The sequence below is a fragment of the Sprattus sprattus genome (assembly GCF_963457725.1).
Source record: "Sprattus sprattus genome assembly, chromosome: 1".
Lineage (NCBI taxonomy): Eukaryota > Metazoa > Chordata > Actinopteri > Clupeiformes > Clupeidae > Sprattus > Sprattus sprattus.
In genome coordinates, this window is record NC_137920.1 from 47,315,984 (window position 1) to 47,343,172 (window position 27,189).

At 45.3% G+C, this 27,189-nt stretch overlaps 1 protein-coding gene across 1 annotated transcript in view; it reads left to right on the top strand.

The window, feature by feature from the left end:
• Positions 1-5,059: 5,059 nt before the first annotated feature.
• amot (angiomotin) overlaps positions 5,060-27,189 on the top strand; it is a 26,049-nt gene continuing 3,919 nt past the window's right edge. The window contains exons 1-7 of the mRNA XM_080849320.1: positions 5,060-5,193; positions 7,067-8,285; positions 9,948-10,485; positions 10,777-10,921; positions 14,638-14,730; positions 15,625-15,770; positions 26,167-26,316. Of these exons, the coding sequence (XP_080705446.1) occupies positions 7,129-8,285; positions 9,948-10,485; positions 10,777-10,921; positions 14,638-14,730; positions 15,625-15,770; positions 26,167-26,316 (2,229 nt within the window). The 5' untranslated portion in view covers positions 5,060-5,193; positions 7,067-7,128. The remainder of the gene's footprint in view (positions 5,194-7,066; positions 8,286-9,947; positions 10,486-10,776; positions 10,922-14,637; positions 14,731-15,624; positions 15,771-26,166; positions 26,317-27,189) is intronic.

Below are 27,189 nucleotides of genomic sequence, written 5' to 3' on the forward strand. Positions count from 1 at the left end.
AAAGACCCCTTATTATGCTGTATTTGCTTGTTTCCATTGAATTAAACGTAATGCTGCCCCAGTGTTTTCAGATATGCTGGCATTCCGTTAGCAGGGGTGTGACGTTTGATGCAGCATCTATGACGCCGGATTTGAAACCACTTGGAACTCCTATATTTTGAATTAGGATTAAATTTCACTAGAAGGCCACTTGGGTCGGAACTCAAACCATAGACATAGGAAGACTTGCTCCCGGCCTCAGTGAGGCATGTCATTATCAATACGGTGACGAACCTTACATGGCCTAACATAGACCTCGACTGCATCAAAGGTTAAACACCTGTTCTAAATGCAGGAGAAGATGCATGAAGAGGCAGTGTATCAAAATAAACAAGAACAAAGTTATAGACACCCAACAGATAGAAGGAGAATCCACTGATGAGTCATCATCACATTCATGTGTTTACATTTGGCTCCAACACATTTACATTGGAGCTGGGAAATCTCATGTCTGACATCCTGAATTCTAATTTGTGTCGAATGGGCCATAACATCCACATCAGAAACTAGCCTACCTGTGACAGGTGAACTTCCAGCCAACAGGCCCTTGCAAGCCATGCACATTTATAGTTATGTTCAGACTCAAGCACATTTTGTGTGCATCATGAACAGCATGGTTAAGGTGATCATGTCGGAATTGTGTGTTCCGACAACACAGTAGTGTTTCTTGGTTTTGTTAGCTGCTAGGTTGCGTCACACCCCGATCCTGCCATGCCTGCTCTCCCTTCTACACATCCATCCATCTCATGAAGGTGGAACAACAATAACCCCCCCATTCCGTGTTTGTGTCTTTTATACACAACGGAGAGACGGAATGAAGGTGCAACATTCCCATCTTAAACAGGATCAAAAGTGTGTGTGTGTGTGTGTGTGTGTGTGTGTGTGTGTGTGTGTCTGGTGGTGGGGGATGACAAAAGTGCCGTAGACTGCTTGACGTTCCCGCGAGTGAAACATGAGAGAGATGGCCCCTATGATGAAGTCAATGGCTAAGGTTCTTGTGTGTGTGTGTGTGTGTGTGTGTGTGTGTGTGTGTGTGTGTGTGTGTGAAAGGTGAGAAAGATGGCCTCTACGGTGAAGTCAATGGCTAAGGTTCTCTTGTTGCAAGTGCATCTGAGCAGTGTGGGAGAGTAGCAAACGGAAAAATGTGTGGAAGTCTTTTTTGTGCCACACTTTTGTCCTCTCTTTGGGAAGGCTGGAGGCTTCTCCTTCTCCTCTCCTTCCTGTAATCCTAGCTCTCATTCTGAATGTGATAGTTTGTTTCTGCTTAACCTGTACACTAGCACTTTGAGCCCAGATTGAGGCCTCCATCGCAAACATGCTTAATCCTACCTATACAAGTTACCACATTCCCCTTTTTTGTGTTTTACCTGAAAGTAAAAGTGCAAGACCCTCGTGACACAACATCATGCTGAATGCTATCTTTGCAAAATGGCTCTCTTTCTCTTTTACTCTTTAAAAAAAAAAAAGGTCTTTCAAGTTTTTTTTAATTCTCGAATTTTCAGTGGGAGGGACTTGTGTGTGTGTGTGTGTGTGTGTGTGTGTGTGTGTGTGTGTGTGTTTGCACGCGTGCTAGGCCTCCAGTGTGCAGCATTCCAACTGCATTACCAGAATAAACAACCTATCACATGGGGGATGGAGTCGGGGTGGGAGGGGGGCTCCAGGAGACTCGCACATGGAGGGCAAATATTTAGATTAGAGTGGAGGACCTTAGCCTGCGCTCAGAATGTGGCACGCCATCTCAAACTGGGATCAGGATGCAATCGCATGAGAGGGAGTGAGGGATGGAGGCTTTGGCTGCTGATCGGGGAGGAAATAAACTAGCCCTCCTCAAGTTCCATTGCCAGATGAACTGCCTGGCATTAGGGTTCTAAAGCCCATTGCCAGATGAACTGCCTGGCATTAGGGTTCTAAAGCCCATTGCCAGATGAACTGCCTGGCATTAGAGTTCTAAAGCCCATTGCCAGATGAACTGCCTGGCATTAGGGTTCTAAAGCCCATTTCCAGGTTACCTGACTAATGTCGAGGTCCTCAGACTATATTTCCAGGTGCACTGGTTGGCATAGTCAGGTTAAATCGCTAGTATGTGAGGGGGCAGATTGGAAGGGTAACTGGTGGCGGCTGATTTCTAAAGCTGAGAGTGAATTGGAGTATTTCATTTCCAGAGGAAGCAAAGCTGAGTGTTCTTTGGCTTGCACAGAGATGCTAGGAGTTTTTTTGTCTTTTTTTGTGTGTACTTTTTCTTTTTTTTTGTTTCTGGCTTGGCTCTTTTACAGACAGTTCCCTTTCTTGCTCATTCTGTGTGGCCTCTCTCTCTCTATCTTTCTTTCTCTCTTTCTTTCTCATTCTCTCTATTTCTTTCTCTCACACTCTCTGTCTTCCTCTTACTCTTTCTTAACTCTTTCCTCTGCCTCCCTTTCCTTACTCTCTCTCTCTCTCTCTCTCTCTCTCTCTCTCTCTCTCTCACACTCTCTTTATCTCTGTCTCCCCCTGCCTTGTGTGAGTCTGGGTCTTGGCCAGGATTGGCTTAAACCTGCGCCCACTACATCCTCCTTTAAAGCCTGTTATTGCTTTTGGCACCCCTGGCAAAGTTTGATCAAGTCTGCCTTTCCCAACAAATATCTGGATTTCAAGCTCTCCAGCATTTACAGATTGTGGCTACTAGCATACTCTACCATGTCACTCTGAAGGCATGTGGGATTATATTTGGTGGGCTATGTCTTGTGTTCTATTCCGTCTCCCAATGATGGCTTGACCTGAGTGATTCTGATAAGGAAATGCCTGTTGAATTCCCCTGCGCCTGGCGTGGTGGGCGGTGATGGCACGCCGCAGGTATGAGGGTGTGTGTGTCTGTGTGTGTGTGTGTGTGTGAGAACCTGGCTCGCGTACAGACCCACCTGTCCCCAGGGCCACACCTGGAGGAGTGGAGGAGTGCTGCTCATCCTGCCTTGAGTTGAACACCGTGAACACCGCTCCACACCGTGCCACTCCACACAGAGCCAAGATCAGTACTCTCACAGAGCCCCGTCAGCCCCAGATCAGTACTCTCACAGAGCCGTTAGCGGGTCTCTCTCTCACAACTCTCTGGAACACGTCCATCATTTCTGCTCCACACCCAGGACTTACAGCAGCTTTTCCCATCGATTCTCCCAAGGATCAGTCCAAGCGGATTTGTTGTGAGTAAGTCACCTGCTTTGAGTGCCGTTCTTCCTTTTAAAAGCTTGATTCATTTTTCTTCACTTGGACTGAACTGTTGACTGTGTTATTTAGTTAGGAGTTGGTCAGAAACTGTCATCTGTGTTATTACAGACTTGAGGTAGGGGCTTCTCTCTCTTGCCCGTGTCATAGTATGTCTTCTGGCTGATATTGTCCATGCTCAGTTGGCATTGCCTATGTGCTTGACATGTAAGCATGTTCTCCTGTGGGGAAGTCCAGGTCACCCACTTTGCTAAGCGTTGACTTTGGGGAAGTGTGTCCTGGTGGAATGTTGGGTTGTGCAGATTGGCTGGAGGGCCACGGTGGCCGTGAAGTAAACTGTTTATCTGAGGCAGTCAGGGAACATACAGCCCATGAATCAGAGAGAGGGGGATGGGGCCAAGGGCTGAAAAGGGGAACGGTGCGAGTGAGGAGATTTTGTTAAAAGAAGAAGAAAAAGAGGAAGAGAAAAAGAATGAAGGAAAGAAAAACGAAAGAGGGACAATGAAGCTACATCTGGAAGTCATTTCTGTGTGTGTGGGTGTGGGTGTGGGTGTGTGTTCCATTATCTTGAGGATTACTATCAGGCTTTGGTGTGGTAGAATTAAGGGGAAGTTTGCATGTGTTATCCCCCTGTGTTGGACTGTTTAATATCAGTTTGTTTGTGGGTTGGTACAGCTCAACCGGTAGAGTGAGGTTCTAACGGCACCTAAGTCATGGGTTCCATTACCGTGGAGAACACCTACTGTACTGACACAGTGTTTACTTTGCATGTGCGCTCAATATAGATGAAACCATCTGAAAAATGTACATGTTCATGTAAGTGTTACATATGTATTGTATGTAGAGAGTACAGTGTTATGTAGATGTATGCAACATACAGTATGTATATTGAACTCATATCATACAAGCATGATTTATGGATCATATATGTGAAATGTGTTAAAATGGTAAGGATTGGTGTGTGTGTGTGTTAGTGTGTGTGTGTTAGTGTGTGAGTGAGAGTGTGTGTGTGAGAGAGTGCTGTGCTGCCAGGCCTGTGTGTGTTTGTGTCCAGAGTGGCTTCAGTGCCCTCCACTGCTGTCCAAAGGGAGCATCCTCCGCATCCGGTGTTCAAGCTATAACACACTCACTCTCTCACACACTCACTCACTCACTCACTCACTCACTCACTCACTCACTCACTCACTCACTCACTCACTCACTCACTCACTCACTCACTCACTCACTCACTCTCTCTCTCTCTCTCTCTCTCTCTCTCTCTCTCTCTCTCTCTCTCTCTCTCTCTCTCTCTCTCTCTCTCTCTCTCTCACACACTCACACACTCACACACACACACACACACACACACACACACACACACACACACACACACACACACACACACACACACACACACACACTAGCCAGGCAACAACAACCCTCTCCCCCACATCGGTGCTATTCTCTCTCACAGCTGGGTGAAAAACTAGGTGACACTTTTTTTTTATGCGTTCTACAACCAGGAAAGAAAAAGAAAACAAAAAAAGATCCTATTCTCAAGTGCCCACTGAATCCATGCCCCCCACCCCCTCCATCCTGGCCCCTGATATATGTGTGTGTGTGAGTGAAGATGCCCCCCCATATACCCCCTCTATCCTATCTCCTGTGTATGTATGTGTATGTAGCACCCCACCCCCATTGTTCTGGCTGGCTGGTGAACTTTGCCTTCCTGTCCTGTCTCAGAGTGGCTGGGTGTGCGGGACCTGGCACAGCGGCTGGGCATTCTACAGCGGCTTGAGGAGCTTCTGGAGCTCCAGGCAGGAGACCCCAACCCTGACCCTGACCCTGACCCCGGCCCCACCCCAAGCACCACCGCCACCGTCGGCGAGACTGAACTGCGGAGCGAGGAGCGAGTATCGCACCATGAGTGGACCACAGCCGTGACCCTCCCAGCCAACAGCAACCACAACAGCCACACAGGTAACCGGCGGTAACTAGTGGGGAGGGGGTAGGATGGCAGGCAGAGGGGGTTAGGCCCAGCCTTGATGTAGTGTATCTGTGTCTGTTTCACAGTGGGACATGGGGGATGTCAGATAAAACTCAGTCAAGCCTCAAAACGTACTGTGGCAGGGTCTGTGTGCCTTAGATGTGTGTTCTGTGTGCGGCATATATATTTCGAGCGAGAGAGAGCGCCACCCTGAAGCCTGCTAGTGTTGAACTAGTCACATGTATTGTCCAGAAAGGTCCATTGAAACAGACACCTCAGTGCAGATTGATATTGAATCCCAACAGTGTTCAGTCTGTAGGTGAGAAGGGGCTAGCTGCTATCTTAGCCTAAGCTGTATTGCAGACTTTACTTATTTCAGTTCATTACTGTGCTGCGAGCATTCCCACCAAAACAACCCTATCTGTCTTGTCACTAGCCATTCCCATCCGTCCCTCTTCCCCCCCCAACCCCCTCCCCCCATCCTGCATTTTTTTTTCTCATGTGTGTTTGTTTTTCCACCCTCTATTTGTCTGTTATCATCCTCATCGGTTCTGAAGAGGGGGAGGCAGTGGGAGGAAGAGAAGATATTGGGGAAGAGCAACAGGAAGTAGAGGTTGAAGTATGTATGTGTGTGTGTGTGTGTGTGTGTGTTTGTGTGTGTGTGTGTGTGTGTGTGTGTGTGTTTGTTTACATGGAGTTTGCCATTTTGCCATTTCATTCATATGTGTCCCATCTCTCCCATCTCTCATCTTTTAAAGGAGAATCAAAAGCAGTGCAGCGTTGACCCGAAACCCCTCTTCTCTCTCTCTTTGTCACTATTCGTTTGCCACAGATGTTTCGGAAAAAAGCCTCCTCCTCGTTGAGAATGGGACGAATATCAGAGCGCTCTAGATGTAATAATCTCCCCTTTCCTTACTCTCCTAGATGTCCACCGCACCTTATAGGCTCCTACTAGACACTCAAAGCTGTTGCCTGAAACCACTCCAACTTCAAACCTCATTTGAATAGTACAGTTGAGCATCAAGTCGTGCAGTAGTTTATTGACAACTTGTTTGTATCATATCGTTTATGTAAATCTATTACAAAGAGACTGCCAGACGGTAGACTTTCATTTCTCAATGCTAGTGTTTACATTGGCACTTACTCAAGGACTGGAATGGTTTCTTTATCTAACGGCTTTGTTTGTTTTTAACATGTCACTTCCTCATTTGTAAATGTTCGGAGACAATTAGAATGCTTAGTCCGTAACCTGGTAGAGGCTGGTCACTACGGTGGTTTGCCTATTAGATGTGGGGAGATTTGTGTCGAAAGTGATTTGACTGCCTTCACTGCATGCTGGCAAATGATTGCTGTTGTCATTTTCATTGGGAGATTTAGCTTTAAACAGTCTGCTGGGGAGATCTTTCATGCTTTGACAGTGGGCACTTCATGTGGCACCTACAGATGAAGAATCTAAAGATGTCCTAGCACAAGCTGCTTGGAACACTTCACTTGCTTCAAATCCAGTTTATATCCAATTCAAATCCAGTTTAAATCACTTCCAGACCCGACTGTCAAAGTGTTAAAGAGGCAATGTACTGTTTTTCCAAGGCAAGTTTTTGAATGTGTTGCTTTTGGGGAAGGGGGTTGGGTTGCAGCTTAGTCTTTGGCTTCTATTTTCCAGGTCCCTTCAGGAGTAGCTTTTGGGAGTTTCCACTGTTTGCTCCCCTTGTCCATGACTCATCCCGCCTCCGTTTCTCTTTTTCTGCGTCTGGGGTGGACCAAGAGGCTCTTGTAGCTCTGCGCACCCTAACCCCCAGCCTCTTTGTGCTCTTGTCCCCCCCCCCCCCCCCCCCCTCTTTCTCTCCTGGCTCTTGTCCTCCGCAGGGAGCGCTGACCGAGGCCGCAGTTCCTCCTTCCATGAGGTGCGGGGTCTGCGCGACATCGACATGAGGCCGACGGCAGACGAGGCGCCTGGGGGCGGAGGAAGCGGCGGCGGAAGCAACACCGTCCTCCAGCGCCTCCTACAGGAGCAGATGCGCTACGGCGACAGCCGCAACTACCTGGCCCTGCAACAACAACAGCAGCAGCAGCAGCAACATCAGCAGCAACAACAACAACATCAGCAGCATCAGCAACAACAACATCAGCAACAACAACAACATCAGCAACAACAACAACAACAGCATCAGCTTCAACAACACCAGCAGCATCACCAACAGCAACAGAGCCACCAAGGGTCCATCAGTGGGTACCCATCGGGAGGCCCAGCAGACGACCACTCCATGATCCCCCACATCGCCAGGCAGGAGCCTCAGGGACAGGAGCTGCAGACAGACAGTGGCTTGGAAAAGCAGCTGGGGACTCGGGGCAGTGGAGGAGCTGGAGGAGGGGGAGGGATGGGAGGGGGGCCCAACCCTGAGGACCTGCCCACCTACGAGGAGGCCAAGGTGCAGTCTCAGTACTTCCGGGGTCACCAGCAGCCCCCGCCATCCCAGCAGCAGCAGCAGCAGCAGCAACACGGTCAACAGCAATGCGGGCAGCAACAACAGCCGCCCCAGCTGCAATCCCAGCAACCCCAGCTGGGGGCGGCATTCTATGTGACGGGGGTCACCGGAGCCGGTGTTGGCGGGAGTGCAAAGGTACGCACGGAGGGCCGGCCTACGGTGCAGCGCGTGAGTGGCGCCGGCAAGGTGCACCAGGACGATGGGCTGAAGGACCTGAAGCAGGGCCACGTGCGCTCCCTCAGCGAGCGCCTCATGCAGCTGTCCCTGGCTACCAGCGGGGTCAAGGCCCACGCGCCCGTCACCAGCGCACCTCTCTCCCCGCAGCTGCCCCCGCCGGGCCCCCCCGGGGACTACTACAAGCCCACCTCGCTGGGCCAGCCGCACCGCGGCCCACCGCCTGACTACCCCTTCAAGGGCATTGCGTCGCCGCCCAAACATCAGCCTCACCATGGTCAGCAGGGCCATCAGCATCAGTCGCAGGGGCAGGAGTCCGGAGGGAGTCACTACTACCCCGACCCCCACCGGCTCCCACCACAGCAGGGGCGCTCTGACATGCCCCATGTGCGTTACCAGCCCCCGCCCGAGTATGGATCTTTCCGGTGAGTGAACAATCAAGTCTGTTTGACTGCACTGACTTTCAGTAAATACATGTATGTAAACAGTGTCTGAGCCTGAAGTGCTGAGAGAAAACATGTTCTTGAGGGATGCATTCAGTGGTAATAGAATGAACAGTATTGATTAGTGGTGGTCTCTCCCTCATGTCTGAGAGGACAGACCTGTGGTTCTGTAGCGTCGCTGCTAAAGCAAGGTCCTAACAACTCCTACAACTACTACATTCAATGGTTAGTAATAACTACACTCTAGACACAACATGTTTTGACAAACCAAAAAGAATGTGACTTGTTTTAGCTGCAGTTTTTTCTGTTGGGCCATTTTTCACTGAAGCGCTTTGTTCCTCTGCCTTCATTTGAAAACAGAGGAGGTGGTGTCAGTCTGAATATCTGTTGTTTGTTTGTTGGTTTGCTGCTGGATTTAAGACTGGTTAAGAATGTGTCTTTGGTCACAACTGAATGGTAGATATAAGGGTTAATGCATTGCAGTTGTTTGCGCTAATAAAATATTTATATGCAAATTTTCCCAACTTATTTAGGCGCGACTGGCAGTGCTTTTTCGGAAGACAGATTATCTAGTCAACAGCTCGATCCTTAAGAAATTGAAACATTGGAGACACTTCAAGGGTCTCGCTGTCGCTGTCGTCTTCACCTAAGCCCCACAAAATCCAAAATCTTGACAGGAAATTCTTTCCCATCAACAGGCATTCAAACTAGAACCTTTGGCCCCTGTTCATACTACATACTAAATCACACACACACACTGAAGGAAACATTCATGAGTATGTTTGTAACTCTGTGTACCAACTTGCGCTGATATTGTAATATTCAAGCTTTAACCTCGGCGACCTGATATGTGTTGATGCGGATGTGTAGGGACTTGTATATAAGGCCCTTCCCGATGGGGATTTGTTGTCACAAAGGCGTCTAGGAAGAAGCCTGTTTGGCCTGTTCTCTTTGAATTCGTTACCCCTGCACTATTTGACGTAGAATGACAAGAGGAATGCATCGGGTATTTTAATAATCGACGACAAGTCCTGACATGTCCATTTTTCCTATGATAGAACATTAGCTAGGCTGTTTACTTCTTCAAAGTCATCTAAGCTGCAGAGGAGTTGGAGGATGTAAGTCAAAAGTCATTTTCTCAAGCTCGAACTACTGTAGGTGTGACTCTTGGTGATTGCATACCGAGAAAATAACCGCACATGGAATCACCAAAAATAGTTCCTCCTCTTCCCCTTTTCAATGTCACATTCCTTCCTGTGGTGAAGGAATCCTTTGTCGTGATGGAAGTGACGGGTAGATAGACTCAACCCTGTTTACTATAAGATATTGTCATGGTGTACCTCCTCTTGAAGGAAGTAAATGTCACCATGTTCAACAATTTCGGTTACCCATTGGAAGGTTAATCTGTGGTCTGTTGCTTGTTAGATTGGACCATTAATGATCTTACATTTTAAATTAATAATGTTTTTGTTAATTGGTTTATATTGGTGGTCAGATGAATGAGAAAGCTACTTGTAAAACAAGGTTGTCATTCTGTCATTCTGTGAACATTAATGTCCTTGTATGTAGACAGTAAACATTGTCTGGTTGTTCCTGTCCCTTCATTAAGCAGCAGTGTGATTGGCTGTGACTGTTTCCCCACAGGTCCAGCAAGGAGAGTTCTCTTCACTCCCAGAGAACTCTCCACCACCACAGCCCCACCTCCTCGGTCACATCCGTGGGCTCGCTGTCCCGCGCCCAGTCCGCCACCCTGAGCAGCCTGATGGCCGCCGCCGCTGCCTCCAGCCACGCTCCCCTGCCCCACATGCCCCATCCGGCTGACCCCTACTCCCTGGGGCCCCGTAGCCCCGGTTCCAATCAGGGAGACCCCTATGGGCATGGAGGCCCTGCGCACCCGTCACTGCAGCGGAGCCATGGATTCCCTCAGGACCCCTACGGTTCGGCCCCGAGGAGCCAGCACCAACAACAGCACCAGTACCAGCAGGGACCAGGGTCTGGGCCTGGACAAGGACCGGGCTCGGGACCAGGGGGACATTATGGGCATCTGCCGTACTCGATGCAGGGTGACCCGTACGCCATGATGGCACGGGCGCAGCAGATGGTGGACATGCTGACGGAGGAGAACCGCATGCTGAAGCAGGAGATGGAGCAGTGTGCCGAGAAGGTGTCCAAGCTGCAGAAGGTCAGACTCAGACATCCACCTTTCATCTCCTCAGGATATTCCAGTTGCTCTTTCTTTGGTTACGTTATCAATACAAAATTCACTTTTGAATGGTATCTATACCTGGTCGAGGCAACAATTGCCCCCTCCTCCACCACTCTGATTTTGTTTAAATGTTAATTTGCAGTTTGCTTTTTGAACGGTATTTCTTTTGATTATGTGTTGATGCAAAACTGAAATCACCTTGCTGGAACATATTTGTCTTCAGTGAAAAACAAACAAACTGTCCTGAATCTGTTGTCACCTCATCAGCTGGAGACGGAGATTCAGCTGGTGTCGGAGGCGTATGAGAACCTGGCCAAGTCGTCGACCAAGCGTGAAGCCCTGGAGAAGACCATGAGGAACAAGCTGGAGCTGGAGGTGCGGAGGCTGCACGACTTCAACCGCGACCTCAGAGGTGAGCCAGGGGTCACGACCCAACCAGCCTCATGCAGTGGAGGCCATTTGAGTGCAGTAGCCTACTATGTTCTAGGCACCTCTCTCAGGCTGGGCGACACCAAATGTGGAAAACTGGCCTTTCAGTGCATTTGGCTGTGTGTCGCTTAATACTTTGGTTAGCTGATCATCACAACATGTCGTGTACGTAGTATCGCTGTGCTGTCACACACATTGTTATTTGTATGTATTATACAGTACTTTTTATATATCGCCCCACCAGCGCACGTAGACCTCGGTAGTGGTGCCTGATAATCCTGCAGAACTGCTGTGTACGAACATGAATGTTTATTTGTGTTAATTGATGGGTTTGTAGTTGCATGGTCTTAAGTCAGAACTTCACTGTAGAGCAAGTCATCTAATGGAATCACTTGCGTGTAGATTATATGATGGGTCATTTAGCTGAGGTGCTTATCTAAAGTAAAGGAATTTACCTGCGACGTTATGTCAGCGCCACCCTCTGCGCCTCGAGTACAACTGATATAATCATGAACATTGGCTGATAGGGGTGTAAAAAAGAATCGTTTTGCATCGATGCATCGATCCAACAGCCGACGATACGATGCATCGACACGTCCGCAAGAGTATCGGTTTAAAAAAATAAAAATAAATAAAAAATATATATTTTTTTTTTACTTTTTGTTGCTAGTGCACTTTGATGAGTATTTCTATTTTATAGTGAATGAAGTAGGCCTACAGGGGTATTTTTTGTTACCATTTGCTGCTACTAGTGCACTTTTGCACTCATTGCACTGATTTTGTGGAGCATTGTCATTTTAAATTGAATTAACTACAGGCCTATTTTTTGTTACGGTTTGCTGCTAGTGCACTTTTGCACTGATTTTGTTGAGTATTGTTATTCTATAGTGAATGTGGTATAGGCCTATTTTTGTTACTTAACACTTTGTACTTTGTACAGTACTTTTTGATGCAAGGCCTTTCAGAACCTATAACAGGGGCATTATTATTTTTCAGTGAATGAGGTTGTCATAGGCCTAGGTGGAGTACAACTTTTCTACTTCTGTTATTGGCTGTTGTTTCTCAAATAAAATGCATAACGATATAACAGCTTTCATTGATTTATTTCAAATCTGAAACATTGTCTAGCCTGTAAGGTAAAAAAAAGAAAAAAATTAATCGAATCGAATCGAATCGAATCGTATCGTGGTGTATTCATGAGTATCGAAAATAATCGAATCGTTGGGTCAGGAAATCGATACTGAATCGAATCGCCATGATGGGTGTGATTTACACCCCTATTGGCTATATGTTCATGCCTTCAGAGACAGTTTTAGTAAGTAATTAGCTTGTTATTCCTTGTGTAGTTGGAAGCTCTCAGATGAGTCACATGGGAGTTGTGTGTGTGTGAGAGAGCGCAAGCGTTAGTTTTAAAGACAAAAAAATCTAAAAATGGGAGAGATGGTGAGAGTAAAGAAAGAAAAGGCTTAGGCTTCTCTGCAGCTCCACTATAAAGTCCTCATCCCTGACCCCCACCCACAATCCAGCGTGCCTTTTATGTCGAGGGACCCTTCTGCTAATCAGATGGGAAGGAGCTTTCAGCCTTAACTGGGTCCTGCTCAAGTTCCGCTCTCAACAAGGGATTTCCTTCTAGAATGTTCCCAAAACCTTCCCCCCACCCCCTCTTGTAGAGTATCCAGGCCAAAAGAGTCCCTGCCTAGTTTCCTTTCGCACATAACCACATCAAATCAAATTGAAATCAAGAACTTTTCCTGCAGGCAAAGTATGAATATCTCTCTCAGCACGAGGGGAAGGAAAGCCCCCTTTGTTCTTCCAAACTCCTGCTTCTTTATTCTGTGTTTGGATATGACATGGACGGAGCAGTCTTACGGTCTAACGTTCAGGCTGTCGACCGGGAGAGCCCTTTTACAAGAAGGCCCTCTACCTCCCCCTCCCCCCTCCAGCCCTCTCAACTCCACTCCAACACCAGCTCCCCTCCACCCACCCCCCCACCCCCCCCACACATTTTTTCACTCTTTTCTTTTCCATGTTTTTCATTCTTCTGGCTGTGGAGTGCGGTCCAGGCACGCGCTCACACCGAGGGCCTGCTCAAGGTTCTCAGAAATGAGTCGTGTGATGTGAGACTTTAGCTTGTGGACCCAGCCTGACTCGACCCCTCATGAGGGCCACGCCCAGGACCTCAGGGCTTTAGCATGATAACCCAGTCTGACACCCACCATGAGGGCCACGCTCAGGACCTCAGGGCTTAAGCATGATGACCCAGCCTGAGACCCACCAAGAGGGCCACACTCAGGACCTCTGGGCTTTAGCATGATGACCCAGCCTGAGACCCACCAAGAGGGCCACACTCAGGATCTCTGGGCTGTTTGCTGGGGTTTTAGCGCTCAAGTCCAGAGACTCGTGTCCTAAGGAGCTTAGTCAAAGCCGAGCGCTTAGGAATGCCTTAGATGTTATTGCTGTGCACATATTCCTGACGGGATTTGTGGGAACACATTTGGAATGTCAGGCAGTACACATTACAAAAGTGATTGTTTGTTAGGGTGAGTTTAATGGTGTTCATTGTACGTGAAGATAATTTATTTGAAAGGGTTTTGCTCTGTGCTCGGAGCACAAGTTGTTTTGATTATTGCATTGCGATGAGTTAGGGAATTAATGGGACCGGCGGTCAATGCCAGAATGTCCCTCACTGCGCGGAGTTGTCCTACCCACATGGAAATATTATTGTAACGTTTGGCCCAGTTCCTTGATGAAAGTTTTACTTTTGCACTCCCCCTCCCCCTCAAAAAAAGAAGGAAGAAAAAAACCCTCCTCTTTATCCCTGTAGTACAATACATATTTTAATGAATCCAGTGTTGCTCTCCCTCTCTTAGTAAATTATGACTGGGCTAGACCTGGAGGGAGTTTTCCTCCTGCGAGGTTATTGTTTGATTATTTTGTTTTGTTATTTGCTGAGCAACCAGCCCCAGTGGTGCAGTATCAGAGGGTAATTTGCTGAAGCCGAGTGCTGCGCCCCAAAAACAGCACTTCATCCAATCATCTCCGTGTCCATCTCTCCTCTGAGCTGCACACCAGAAGGTCTCAATTTACTCAACGGCAACATTCTTTTTTTCCCATCCTGGTTGCAGAATATCCTGTATCTCTGACTAATATTTCCCCTTCCCCACAGAGCTTCAAGAAACCACAGTTTAGTCAAACAAGCCAACAGCAGTGCTGGGCTTTGAATGCTGTGTTAGTTGAAGAAGAAGGCATTTGTTTGAGCCATTTGTATGAACCTTTGGTCTGCTTTCAGTAGGAAATAGTGTGGTTATGAACGTTTTAGTTGAAATACAAGCTTCTCCTGCTAATCAAGTCCACAAGACGTGATCTGAGAAACGGATAAGAGCTCTGCAGTGTGTGTGCCCTTCTCTCCTTCTCACTGTTGTTATGGTCACAGATCTGGACAGGAGAGAGATCTAGGTTATTGGGCGCAAAGACAGCTGTGACAGTACTGGGATACATTTCTATCAGCCTGTGTGCTCCAGTTATATTGGGCTCATGGTCCAATGTTAAAACTTTGCTCTGCCAGTTGAGTTACAGTACCAGGCTTGAGAAACAACCTGAAGATCGAGTTGCAGCCTTTCCTCGACTTGAGGAGACTTTACAGCAGATGGAATGTGGAAGAACAGAGTTGATCTGATGGTTGTTGTTCTTCTCTTTCAGAACGGATGGAAACGGCCAACAAGCAGCTTGCAGTGAAAGAGTGTGAAGGTTCCGAGGAGAACCGCAAGACCATCTCTCAGCTTCTCACTCAGAGTGAGTAGACCCGCCCATCTGGAAAACACAAAGTGACTCTTGAGTTCCAGAAATGGGAAGGCTGGCCAACAAACTTGGTTTGGCTCATTAAGCAGACTTCTGATACACTGAATGACTCAGAATACATTTAGTACAGTCTTCCCCATTCTTTTCCCATTTGGTTCACCAATGGTGCCACCATTTGGCGGGAAGGTTGATGACTAATAGCTGGGTCATTGCCTCTGGAATTAGTTGCACTAGTGGCATAATCGTAATTAAAACAGTAAATGTGGGGACAGGATTAAGAGTTAAAGGCGGAGTAAGACATTGCTGTGTTGATTCATGATTGAAGATGATTCATTAGAGAGAGTCGTCCCAAGCCTCTTATAAAGTCTTGGCTGCATTGAACCAAAGAATGGAAAAGAATGCAGCACATGATCAGAACTCATTTAGTCTCCTTATTTAGTCATTTCCACCCCCAAAATGCATCCCAAATCAACAGAATGGAGAGTTGGTTTCCTCCATTGATTTGATGAATTCTCAGCAGTCAGCCTGTAAAGATATCTTTATGTTTCTCCCTCAAGGTATCACAAGATGAGAGCGTGCAACATGACTGTAATACTGTATCATTCTGATTACACAACCCAGGATTGGACATATTTTACACCCGTCTTTATCCCACACTGACACTTGCTCTATTCTAAGTTGTGTAAATTGTCTGATGTCTAACAATATAATTACATTATTGGCAGGCTTGATGACAGTTGGCATAGACATGAAAAACAAACAGGTTGTGTCCCCTTAATGTGTGTTTCATAGACTTGGAGCACCTTATGGCCTCAGAATAGTCAGTATGGATGGTAACTAGATGAACATGAGAAGTAATGCACTGTGGTGTTCCTGTTTGATTGACAGCTAAGGAGACGCAGCGTGAAAAGGAGAAGCTGGAGATGGAGCTGAGCGCCCAGCGTTCCACCAATGAGGACCAGCGCCGCCACATCGAGATCCGGGACCAGGCCCTAAACAACGCCCAGGCCAAAGTAGTCAAACTGGAGGAAGAGGTGAGTTCCTCTCACGTCACATGGTCGTCCCAAATAGATCCTGACTCTTTGTCTCTCCCTTGAAACACATTCAGTGACAGCAACACACTTTAATGTAGACGTACAGAGTAGATGGTGAATTAACATGCAGAGACACACCGATGGAACCATGACCATATATAAAGACAGCGGATCTGTAAGGACTTGTTTCACCCCCTCATGACCTCACTAAGTGAATATGCGCCACCCTGTGGTCAAGACTGGTTACTGCATTCTGAAGCATCAAAGCTCTCAAAACAGAGTTGTATTTGCTCATGTGTCTTCTGAAAGGACACCACCATATCACCAAATCCCATCTCGTATAAACGCTTTGCTTTTGGGAAATCTGTCCGTTTTGGCTGAGAGTCATGCGTTCACCCTGCAGGCACTCCAGGCATTTCAGACGCCCTCAGCATGAAACGCTGTTATCTGCAGAATGGCTGGGCGCTCTGACGCCAGGAACATGTCTTTGACAGGGCTCTGTTTTCCAGCGTCTCTGACTCTCCCCAGACCTGAAGGCAGGGAGCCAAACCTAAACCCAAACCCAGGCCTCAGCATGAGGATGCATGGGGCGCCCTGATGCCGCACCTCTGCCTCGAGAGCCAAACACACACCTGGTTGGTGTTGAAGCAGCCAGATGAAGGCTGAACTATTCAAGGTTTAGAAAATGTCAGATCACAATGTTTTGTATCACTCTGGCCCAGATTTGTCTTGTTGAGCTGTGCCGGATTGGATGTGTTTACTATGGTCTGTTCAACAAAGTTCAATCGAATGAGGAGGAGGTTAAAAAAGACTTCTGTCTGTATAATACTCTGACATAAAAGTTCCAAGAGGACTATAATTGTGGAATTAAAACCCCAAATGCCATGCCCAGGGTTCATTTTGGATTCTCTTATATGTTTGACTAGATTCATAAGACTAATTTAAACTGTTACTGAAATTGACATTTGGAAAGGCTTGCTATATTTAACCATACTAAGCACAAGCCAAAATCAACAGGCAGACAATGGTAGTTGCCAGTGGTGGACAGTAACAAAGTAAATGTAATTCGTTCCTGTACTTAAGTCACATATCTATGTATCTGTACTTTACTCAAGTATTTCTATTTGGTGAGACTTTATACTTTCACTCCACTACATTTCAAAGTGAAAATTCTTACATTTTACTCCATTACATTTAATAAATCCTCTCGTTCCTTTTTATCAAACATATCAAATAATGAAAGGTCAAAGTGAGTTCACTATCACACCTATCAGGGATTAGCGCTATTTGCTCTGAAGTCCTTTCAGTTTTGTCAGTTTCTTTCGTTGAGCGCGAGCCACGTTGAATTCTGCAGCATTTTGAGGCTGTTTTATGCTCAAGCTTAGCCTACGTAACGCTACATACATGATGGAAGAAACATACACAATCAACGGTGTTTCTGCTCAGGCTCACATTTAAAATTGCTTGACTTTTATCAGGGCACACGATGTCGCAAACTTTTATTATGCAGTTCTTGACAAACTCCCTCGGTAAAGGTATCACTACGTACTTCTTTACAGTCTTCGGTGCAGACTGGTATGCTCTGTAATTTTGTGCAATTTATGCAAAAACTGGTTCCTGTAATTAATTTTTTTCTTCACGTTTGATCTGAGGTCAAGTGTTTTGTTTTTGTACCTAGGGTTGTGTAGGGAATATCACTGCTATCACTAGTCTTCAGCCCATACTTTGAAACATAAATCAGGATTTATGAGTTTAAGGGTAACACAAACAGACAGATGCGATATAGTAAAGGAGCTTGTTTAACTCCACATTTTTTTTTATAATTAAATGTGCAACTAAGTTACAAATAAATGTAAAATTAAATAATTGTTATCTTGTATTTCATAACCACTTTGTCTTACCTAATGACAATAGATAGCTTTCAATGTTTTGTACTTATACACTTTTTAATAGACAAATGTAAGACACAATTTAAAGATTGGCAGTAGTATTTTCACCTTATATCAGTTGATTGAGCCGGAGCTTTGAAAATGATAAAAGTCCATTAGAACCATAATTCATTAAGGTACTTTTACTTTTAATACTTAAGTATTTTTGAAGGCAAATACTTTTATACTTCTACTTAAGTGGAAATTCAAAGTGCATACTTCCACTTTTATTGGAGTAATATTTTGCACCAGGTATCTATACTTTCACTTAAGTACGTAGTTAGTGTACTTCGTCCACCACTGGTAGTTGCTGGAGTCAGTCCTGTGTTGAATTTTGCATGGGTTGTTCTGGGGGGTAAAGAGAGGGAGAGAGAAATGCCCTCTTCATAAAAACAGGAATTCCAAGTTCTGTTTTCTCCACTGTTCCTAAATGAGCTCAGTTAGCCTGACCCCCTTTGAGGACAGAAGAATGAGTAGAACATAATGGATGGCACAATGCAATGGGACATTTTTTGTGTTAGAACATTTCACTTGCTTCAAGCGTTTCAGTCCTTACTTATCTTAATAAGGGTTTATTACTTGTTACTGAGATTTTATTACTGGTTCTTAGCATGTTAATGCTTGAAAGGCAGTTCGATCCCCACTTACAAGTACAAAACTGCTTTGTCAAAGTCAGAATTTCTTATTTCAAGCATTTTATCCTTCTCAGTCAAACTACACTAAAAACAAGTACATTGGCCTAGATGCCAAAAATATTTAAGTATTATCAATATGTAGGGAAAGGTGCTTATATTCAGCAAATGAATATGCTAGCAACATCCTTTTGAAATGAGTGTGCATGCTAGGCAATTCATCTTGAAATCAGTCAAGCTACACTAAAAACAAGAACATTGGCTTAGATGCCAAAAATATTTAAGAATTATTATCTCAATTTGTAGGGGAAGGTGCTTGTATTCAGCAAAAGTTAGCAACATCCTTTTAAAATGAGTGTGTATGCTAGGCAATTCATCTTGAAATCAGTCAAGCTACACTAAAAACAAGAACATTGGCCTAGATGCCAAAAAATATCTAAGAATTATTATCTCAATATGTAGGGAAAGGTGATTATATTCAGCAAATGCTAGCAACATCCTTTTGAAATGAGTCTGCATGCTAGGCAATTTATCTTGAAATCAGTATAGCTACACTAAAAAGAGGTACATTTGCCTAGATACCATAAGAAATATTTTCTCAATATCTAGGAGAAATATTTTTTTTTGCTTATTATTTTTCAAGCTTATTTTTGGGGCTTTTTTGCCTTAAATCAGATAGGACAGTAGAGAGAGACAGAAAGCGAGCTGGAGGGAGAGCTTGAGAAACGGTCTCGAAGTCGGTCTCGAACCTGAACTCTTACCTGTGTCCCCATCATACTCATTCTTGGTGCAGGGTTGCTGCCGCTTGCGCCACAGCTCCAACCTTAAAGCAGTCATCTCTTGAGGATATTGGTATTTGTTTTGGAGAGTTTTGAAGTCAATGCATTTGTGCAATTGATCATTGAGATAATACAGATTGTGCAGATAACATTCGCAGCTGTTTTCAATTCAATTCAATTTTATTTGTATAGCGCCATAACAATACAATTGCCTCTCGGCGCTTAACAGAGCCCAGAGCCTGAACCCCCTTAGTGCATGCACAACGGCAACAGGGGCAAGGAAAAACTCCCTGTTAGGCAGGAAGAAACCTTAAGCAGAACCACGGCACATAAGGGGGGACCCATCTGCTTGAGGTCGGCCGGGTGGAGACAGGAAGGTGGGACGGGGGGAAGGGGGGAAGGGGAAGGGTAGTGTGGCAGAAGGGGAAAGGAAGCAACAGGGGCAATGCACAGCCAGCATTTGGTCACTGGACATATGTGTACATACATCTGGTGGTAAATACATGATACAGACAAGACCAGATTACTGTGGCAATAGGGTTACTGTTACAGGGGTAGGGGATGTAGGGACAGAGAAACATTTTGGTGGAGGCAATAATGTATATTGTACATAAATGCTAGCATAGGGTATTGGGTAGAGTAGGTGTACGGCAATGCAGTGGCAGTGGGTGCGGTTGGCCGAGGGTTTCTCTAGGTAGACCAGGTAGAGAGACTACGTGCAGAGTGGTGGGGGTGGGGAGGGAAAGTTCCACATCCATCAGCGATTGGAACACGCCTGGCTCCGGGGAGGCAGTGGACCTTGCAGGGGCCGCTTGTTGAAGGGGGGGGTGTGGACATCTCGGACCATGGAGCTGCCGATGACCAGAGTGGGGGTCGTCACATCCAGCGGGAGAAGTCATCAAGGGGATGATGACTGAGTTGAGGGCCCAGGATGGGGAGTAGGGCGGCGTGGGCGATGCTGGTGTTGCTCTGGAGCCGGTCTGCAGGGGCGTTTCGGGGCGGGCTGAGGAGGGGAGTGATCAGGCCCAGGAGGCTCCTCCTGATCCATCTAACAAACAGGAAATGACGAATCAGTCTGCAGGTCTGTCAGTCGGGAATCAGCACAAACAAACACACAGATGAATCATTTCACCAACCAGGGACATGTCACCTGTGTGTCGGTTTGCCTGTTGCATATTGCAGTACTTAGATATGTTTAGTTTTTCTGGCATTGAACATTTTGTTTTTTGTTGTGATCTGTTTGCCGGGGCCGTACATGCATCCACTTGGCAAACAGGAAACACATTTGATGTTGCGGTACTAAATTACAAGTAGTAATTTAATTTGTTTTTTATTGTGATCTGTTTGCCGGGGCCGTACATGCATCCACTCGGCAAACAGGAAACACATTTGATGTTGCGGTACTAAATTACAAGTAGTAATTTAATTTGTTTTTTGTTGTGATCTGTTTGCCGGGGCCGTACATGCATCCACTCGGCAAACAGGAAACACATTTGATGTTGCGGTACTAAATTACAAGTAGTAATTTAATTTGTTTTTTGTTGTGATCTGTTTGCCGGGGCCGTACATGCATCCACTCGGCAAACAGGAAACACATTTGATGTTGCGGTACTAAATGCAAGTAATATTTTAATTTGTGTTCGGATATGTCTGGGTGGCTGGTACAGCAGGTGATTGGTTTGTTGGCGCGGTTACTTTTGGCTATAGGATGCACTAAAGAGGAATGTCTTAAGTCTTGATTTGAATATAGGCACGGTGTCTGCAGCTCTGATGGAGGCAGGGAGATTGTTCCAGAGGAGAGGGGCTTGGTAGCTAAATGCTCTCCCTCCTATTGTAGTCTTTGATATTCTTGGAATTACCAGGAGGCCTGCACTCTGGGAACGGAGCAGCCTTGGAGGGCAATAGGGGACGACTAATTCCTTGAGGTAGTTTGGAGCCAGATCGTTTAGGGCTTTATATGTTAGCAGGAGTACTTTGAAGTCGATTCTACTTTTAACGGGGAGCCAGTGCAAAGAAGCGAGTACCGGTGAGATGTGTTCATATTTTTTAGTTCTGGTGAGTGTACGAGCAGCAGCGTTCTGTATAAGTTGGAGGCTCTTTATTGTGTTGATGCTGCATCCGGACAGGAGAGCATTACAATAATCGAGGCGGGAAGTAATAAATGCGTGGATTAGTTTTTCTGCATCTTGGAGGGATAGGACCTTTCTAATTTTGGCAATATTGCGTAAATGAAAAAACTATGTCTTTGAGATCTGTTTTATGTGTGAGTCAAGTAGGAGGTCTTGGTTGATAGTTACACCAAGGTTTTTGATGTTAGTGTTGGGTGTTGGGAAGCCATTGAGTGTGGGTAAATGGGTAGATAGTGTAGTTCTCAGTTGATCGGGGCCTACAAGCATAACCTCAGTTTTATCAGAGTTGAGGAGCAGGAAGTTGCTAGTCATCCAAGATTTTACATCATGGAGGCAAGCTTCTATCTTGGGTAGATGTACAATTTCATCAGGTTTCATTGATAGGTAGAGTTGGGTGTCGTCAGCATAGCAATGGAAGTTAATGCCATGTTTCCTTATGACAGCACCTAAGGGTAGCATATAGAGGGAAAAAAAGCAGTGGTCCAAGGACAGAGCCTTGTGGGACACCGTAGCTTACTCTGGTGTGATTTTCACCATAGCAACTGTGTCTAGGTTGAAGTTACTGATTAAAAATTATTTGAAGCATTCTTTGTGCTATCTGCAAAATCTATATTATCTCAATGATCAATTGCACATTTGCATTGACTTCAAAACTCAAAAAAAAAAAAAATGCCAATATCCTCAACAGATGACTGTTTTAGGGAAGGAGCTGTGGCATCCTGTCTCGCACTACTGTCCTATCTGATTAAATACAAAAAAGCCCAAAAATGAAGCTAATAAATGAAATAACAAAATCGCTGAATTTAAGCAAATTGTCCTAGATATTGAGAAAATAATTCTTATGGTATCTAGGCAAATGTACTTGTTTTTAGAGTAGCTTTACTGATTTCAAGATAAATTGTCTAACATACAGCCTGATTCCAAGATAATGGTGCTATTATTTGCTGAATATAGGCAAATTTCTACGTTTCGAGAAAATAATTCTTAATTGTTTTAGTTTTTAGGCAAATGCACTTGTTTTAAGAGAAGCTGAACTTATTTCATGATAAATTGGCTAGCATATAGCCTCAATTCAAGATGATGTTGCTTTCATTTGCTGAATACAGGCAAATTTTTCTACATTTCGAGAAAAAAATTCTTACATTTGTTTTAGTGCTGTCAGTTTAACGCGTTATTAACGGCGTTAACGCAAACCCATTTTAATGGCGTTATTTTTTTTATCGCACGATAATCGTTGTAAACGTAACGCGTTAAAAAAAAAAAGGGGGGGGGTTTTAAGGTTAACGTTCTTTTTGCCCTCCCAAACTGTGTAGTAGGCTAACGTTACGTTTGAGAAAATGGTGAGCGCGATGCCGCAAAATGGATGATAAAAAGCTTCTGAATAGAAAGTTTACCTTTAAAAGTTGTGTTGTGCAAAAGAAGCGAGCTTCACTGTTGTCTGAAAATGTCAACAGGCAGCTGGCTGAAAGCACAGAAGTAGAAGGCTTACCTTTTATTGGTAACCTAACTGTTACGGTTCATTGTTTTTGAAATAAGAGGCCTGACTTCTATGTTCACAGCAAACTTGAAAAAAAGAAAATATTATATGGTTTAACTGCACTATAGGCTGAGTCCTTGTTTATCTGAAATGCGCACTTTATAATTGTATTTTGTACCGCCCTGTTTGTCAATTTTGCTTTTCAATAAAATAAAACATTGCATAAAGCAAGCCAATCCACTTTTCCATGTTGATAAGATTTGCGATTAATTGATTTGCGATTAATCGCGATTCATTTTGAGTTAACTATGACAAAAATGCGATTAATCGACAGTTTTTAGAGAAGCTGAACTTATTTCAAGATAAATTGCCTAGCATACAGCCTCAATTCAAGATGATGTTGCTGTCATTTGCTAAGCAAATGTTTCTACATTTCGAGGAAATAATTTTTTTTTTTTTTTTAATGTTGGCATATATACTTGTTTTAGGTGTAGTTGTACTGATTTCAAGATAAATTACCTTATATAGCCTCATTTCAAGAGTATGGTGCTAGCATTTGCCAAATTTAAGCACAATTTCCTACATTTTGAGAAAATAATTCTTACTTATTTTGACAAACGTACTTGTTTTTAGTCTGGCCACACTAGTTTTAAGATATATTTGGGTTCTTTGAGGCTAGCTATTTTAACTTGTTTTTTGAAACTCTTAGTAAGTCAAATCTTCCTGTTCTGTTGGCAGATAATTTAGCTTATTTGAAGCAATATTTGCACCTTTTTTTCTTGTTTTTGAAAGCAGATTTTTTTGCAGGGCAGAAGCTTGGACTGAACTCACAGGAGACTGGCTCTGGCTCTGTCCGTTTGGCATTTCTGCCCAGATTGACTCTTTCTTTCTCTGTCAAGGGATTCCCCCTGACCCCTGTTTCAATCTTAGCACACAAGCTAAGACCTAGACAAATCTTCACAAATCTCTACAGCAAAGCTCACAGACAAAGAAGTGAAAAGGAGGGAAAAAGAAGGAAGGGGAGAAACCCTGAAAGAGGGAGGGTGAGAGAGAGAAAGGAGAGAATGAGAGAGAGAGAGAGAGAGAGAGAGAGAGCACCCACCCACCTGCTTTATGGTTGGAGCAGATCTGTTTTTGTGTGTGTGTGAATTATGTTCCTTGTCTTCAGCCTGTTGATGCCCTCTCCTCTCCTCCCCTCTTTCCGTCTCCCTCTCCATCCGTGGGTGTGTGTGTCTGAAATAGCCTGGCTCTGGCTCTGGCCCTGGCCCTGGCTGTGGTCCAGCTGTCCTGGTAACTGGGCCCTGAAGAATGGCAGGGCTCAGTGTGAGTGGCCTCAGAAGCCCAGGACTGCTCCACTTTCTGGGCAGGCCCCGCCACAAACGCCTGCTTGTTCTCCCAACAAAAGCTCTTGAGTTTAATCCCTACCATGAAAGAGCCTGGAGATGGCTGGATTCTTGGCCGTCTTTCTTTCTCTCTCTCTCTCTCTCTCTCTCTCTCTCTCTCTCTCTCTCTCTCTCTCTCTCTCTCTCTCTCTCCCTTCCTGCTTGCCTGTATCCCACTTGTCTTCCGCTCTCTAATTTACTACATTCAGCCCAGCTGTAAGGGCCACTGCTGGCTTTAGTCTAGTGTGTGGTATATACACATGGAGAGGCTATGGAGTGAACTAGAGCAGGGGTTCTCAAACTTTTGCAAGCTGGGCCCCCTCAAAGCTGGTTAGGGGTAGTTGGGGCCCCCCCCCACCGCCTGCCGCCACCGCCCTCAACTACACCACCATATATAGATAGATAGATAGATAGCATATTGTTATTGATATGCCTGACATGTCAAGGTTAGGCTTTTGTTTTTGTTAGGCCCATACAATGCAATTATTATAACTATTTATTATTATTATTGTTATTATTTTCAGTAGTAGCAGGCCTAATAGTAGGCTATTGACATTAGCAGCTATGTGAGCCTGCCTGCTTTCTTATTATAATGTTCATCATTATTATCACCATCATTATTATTATAATTGATGAATATCGACCAATTATTATTTTTGTATTATTACTATCATAAGCATAATATAGTCATAATAATAATAAGTGTTATTATTGCTATCATTAGGATACTGTTATTTTTATGGGCCTCTTGTGATCTTTACAAAACAAATCTTACAGGTCTGTAAATGTGGAACAAGAGCTTTCTTTGCCTGGCAAATGTCCTCAAATCTTGGGGCAATGCTTTACAAACATATCCTCAGGTCATCCTCGATCTGTGGGCGGTTATGGTATTTAGTTTTGAGCGCTTGAAAAGCCTGCCTCGCACAAATATGGCGACCTGAAAAGAACGTGTATTTTTAAGACAAACTCGTAAAGCTGATGGTATTCCGTTATCATTGCTACCCAGAATGGCGAAAGAGGGGAGGTGGTAAACAGATGATTAAGTCTACTGTCACTCTTCAGCTCAGTAAGCTGCTCTTGCATGTCTATTGACAGCCCGTCTGCTGAGCAGAGAAATGGATCCCAAACCAAGGCGAATGAACGGTAGTCCTCTTTGAAAATAGGACCCATGCTGATTTCTGATAATCGGCGTGATACAGTGTCATTTGACATAGTTATTGCGCGTAGTTTAGCAGCTGCAGTCATTATTCTACACATCTTGTGTGACCAGTAAAATCAGTGTTTTGGCAATTGTATGGGGTTTGCCAAGCTTAGCAATTATATGAACAACTACATATGGTGCCTCCAAAACTGCTTGGAGACAATGGTTCCAAACAAAACGAACTGTACACAATGTAGCCAGGGACAGCACAAAAAAGTGTTGAAGTGCTGGTGTTTTATTTGTTGCAACACGGTGGATGTTCAAATTTGTTTTAAAGATAACGTGTTAAGGAGAGTGGGCTAGCTGCATTTGAAGAAGTAAGTTAGCTAGCAGGCAGGCTCTCGAGGCTACGAGCTTTTTAAAAAGACTGGAGAAAATGACCTACGAATAGACCTACTGCAAGTGCAGTAAGCTATTACTAAGGAAAGAGTGAGTCTTTAAAAAGACTGTTTATAAAGCAATGAATATCTGAATGATAAAGGAAAGAAGAGAACTTGAACAAACTCTGCAGAGTGTCATCTCAGTCAGTGAGGGTGAGCGCTTACCATGTCTGCAGTTACGTTTATACTCTGAAGCGTCGGTGCAACTCGCATTCAAATGATAAGACTCCGTTTTGATTGGTGGATCAGGGACAAAACATTGTCAGTCCAGCCGATTGCATTTCGCCACTGAGGGAGCTTTCACTTAACCAGTGACAGGTCGCCGGTGTTTTTTTTTTTTCTCCGTCTGTGACATCGCGCCCCCCCCTGGAGAGTGTCCACGGCCCCCCCACTTTGAGAACCACTGAACTAGAGGATGCAGCAGGCTCTGGCTCATGTGTCTGTGTCTGTGTCTGTGTGTGTGTGTGTGTGTGTGTGTGTGTGTGTAGCTGAAGAAGAAGCAGGTGTATGTGGAGAAGGTGGAGAGGATGCAGCAGGCTCTGGCTCAGCTGCAGTCGGCCTGCGAGAAGAGAGAGCAGCTGGAGCATCGTCTGCGCACGCGCCTGGAGAGAGAGCTGGAGTCACTGCGCATGCAGCAGGTAACACACACACACACACGCCTGGAGAGAGAGCTGGAGTCACTGTGCATGCAGCAGGTAACACACACACACACACACACACACACACTTACTTACTTACACACACACACACCCTCCTGGAGAGAGAGCTGGTGTCTCTATGCATGCATCAGGTAACACACACACACACACTCATACACACAAATACACATACCCTCTTGGAAAAAGAGCTGGAGTGGCTGGGTATGCAACAGGTATCACACACACACATTCATGGAGAGAGCTGAAGTTGCTGAACACACACTTCCGGCGCCCCCAGATATGCACAGTCACAAACAGTCACTAACCCCCACAGCAGTCTATTTGGTCGTACATATAGCCATGCCCAGAACCATATTGACTAGGACTCATGCGCTGGCTCCACTGTCCTCTATCCCATGTCTTCTGTCCTCGGGGTGGGGAGAGCACTGGGTGCAGCCCTGTTGGCTGAGAGGATGTCTGACTTCACCTCCACGCTTCCATTACTGCTCCACTCTTCCTCTGTCTCCAGACTGTAGATCAGGATCTGGGGGAAAAGGTTACAGCAGCCCAATACATGTGTGTGTGTGTGTGTGTGTGTGTGGGGGGGGGTTTGGTTATGTGTGTGGTCAACATGTGTGTGTGTGTGTCTGGCAGTGGTGTGACTCCCTGTCTGTGTGTGTGGTCAGCATTTCTGCATCCTATTACAGTGTGTGTGTGAGTGTGAGTGTGTGTGTGTGTGTGTGTGTGTGTGTGTGTGTGTGTGTGTGTGTGTGTGTGTGTGTGTGTGTGTGTGTGTGTGTGCGCATGTGTGCGTGTATAGGTGTACATGTGTAGACCGATAAGCCAAGACTCAGACAGACAGAGGGGAAGAGC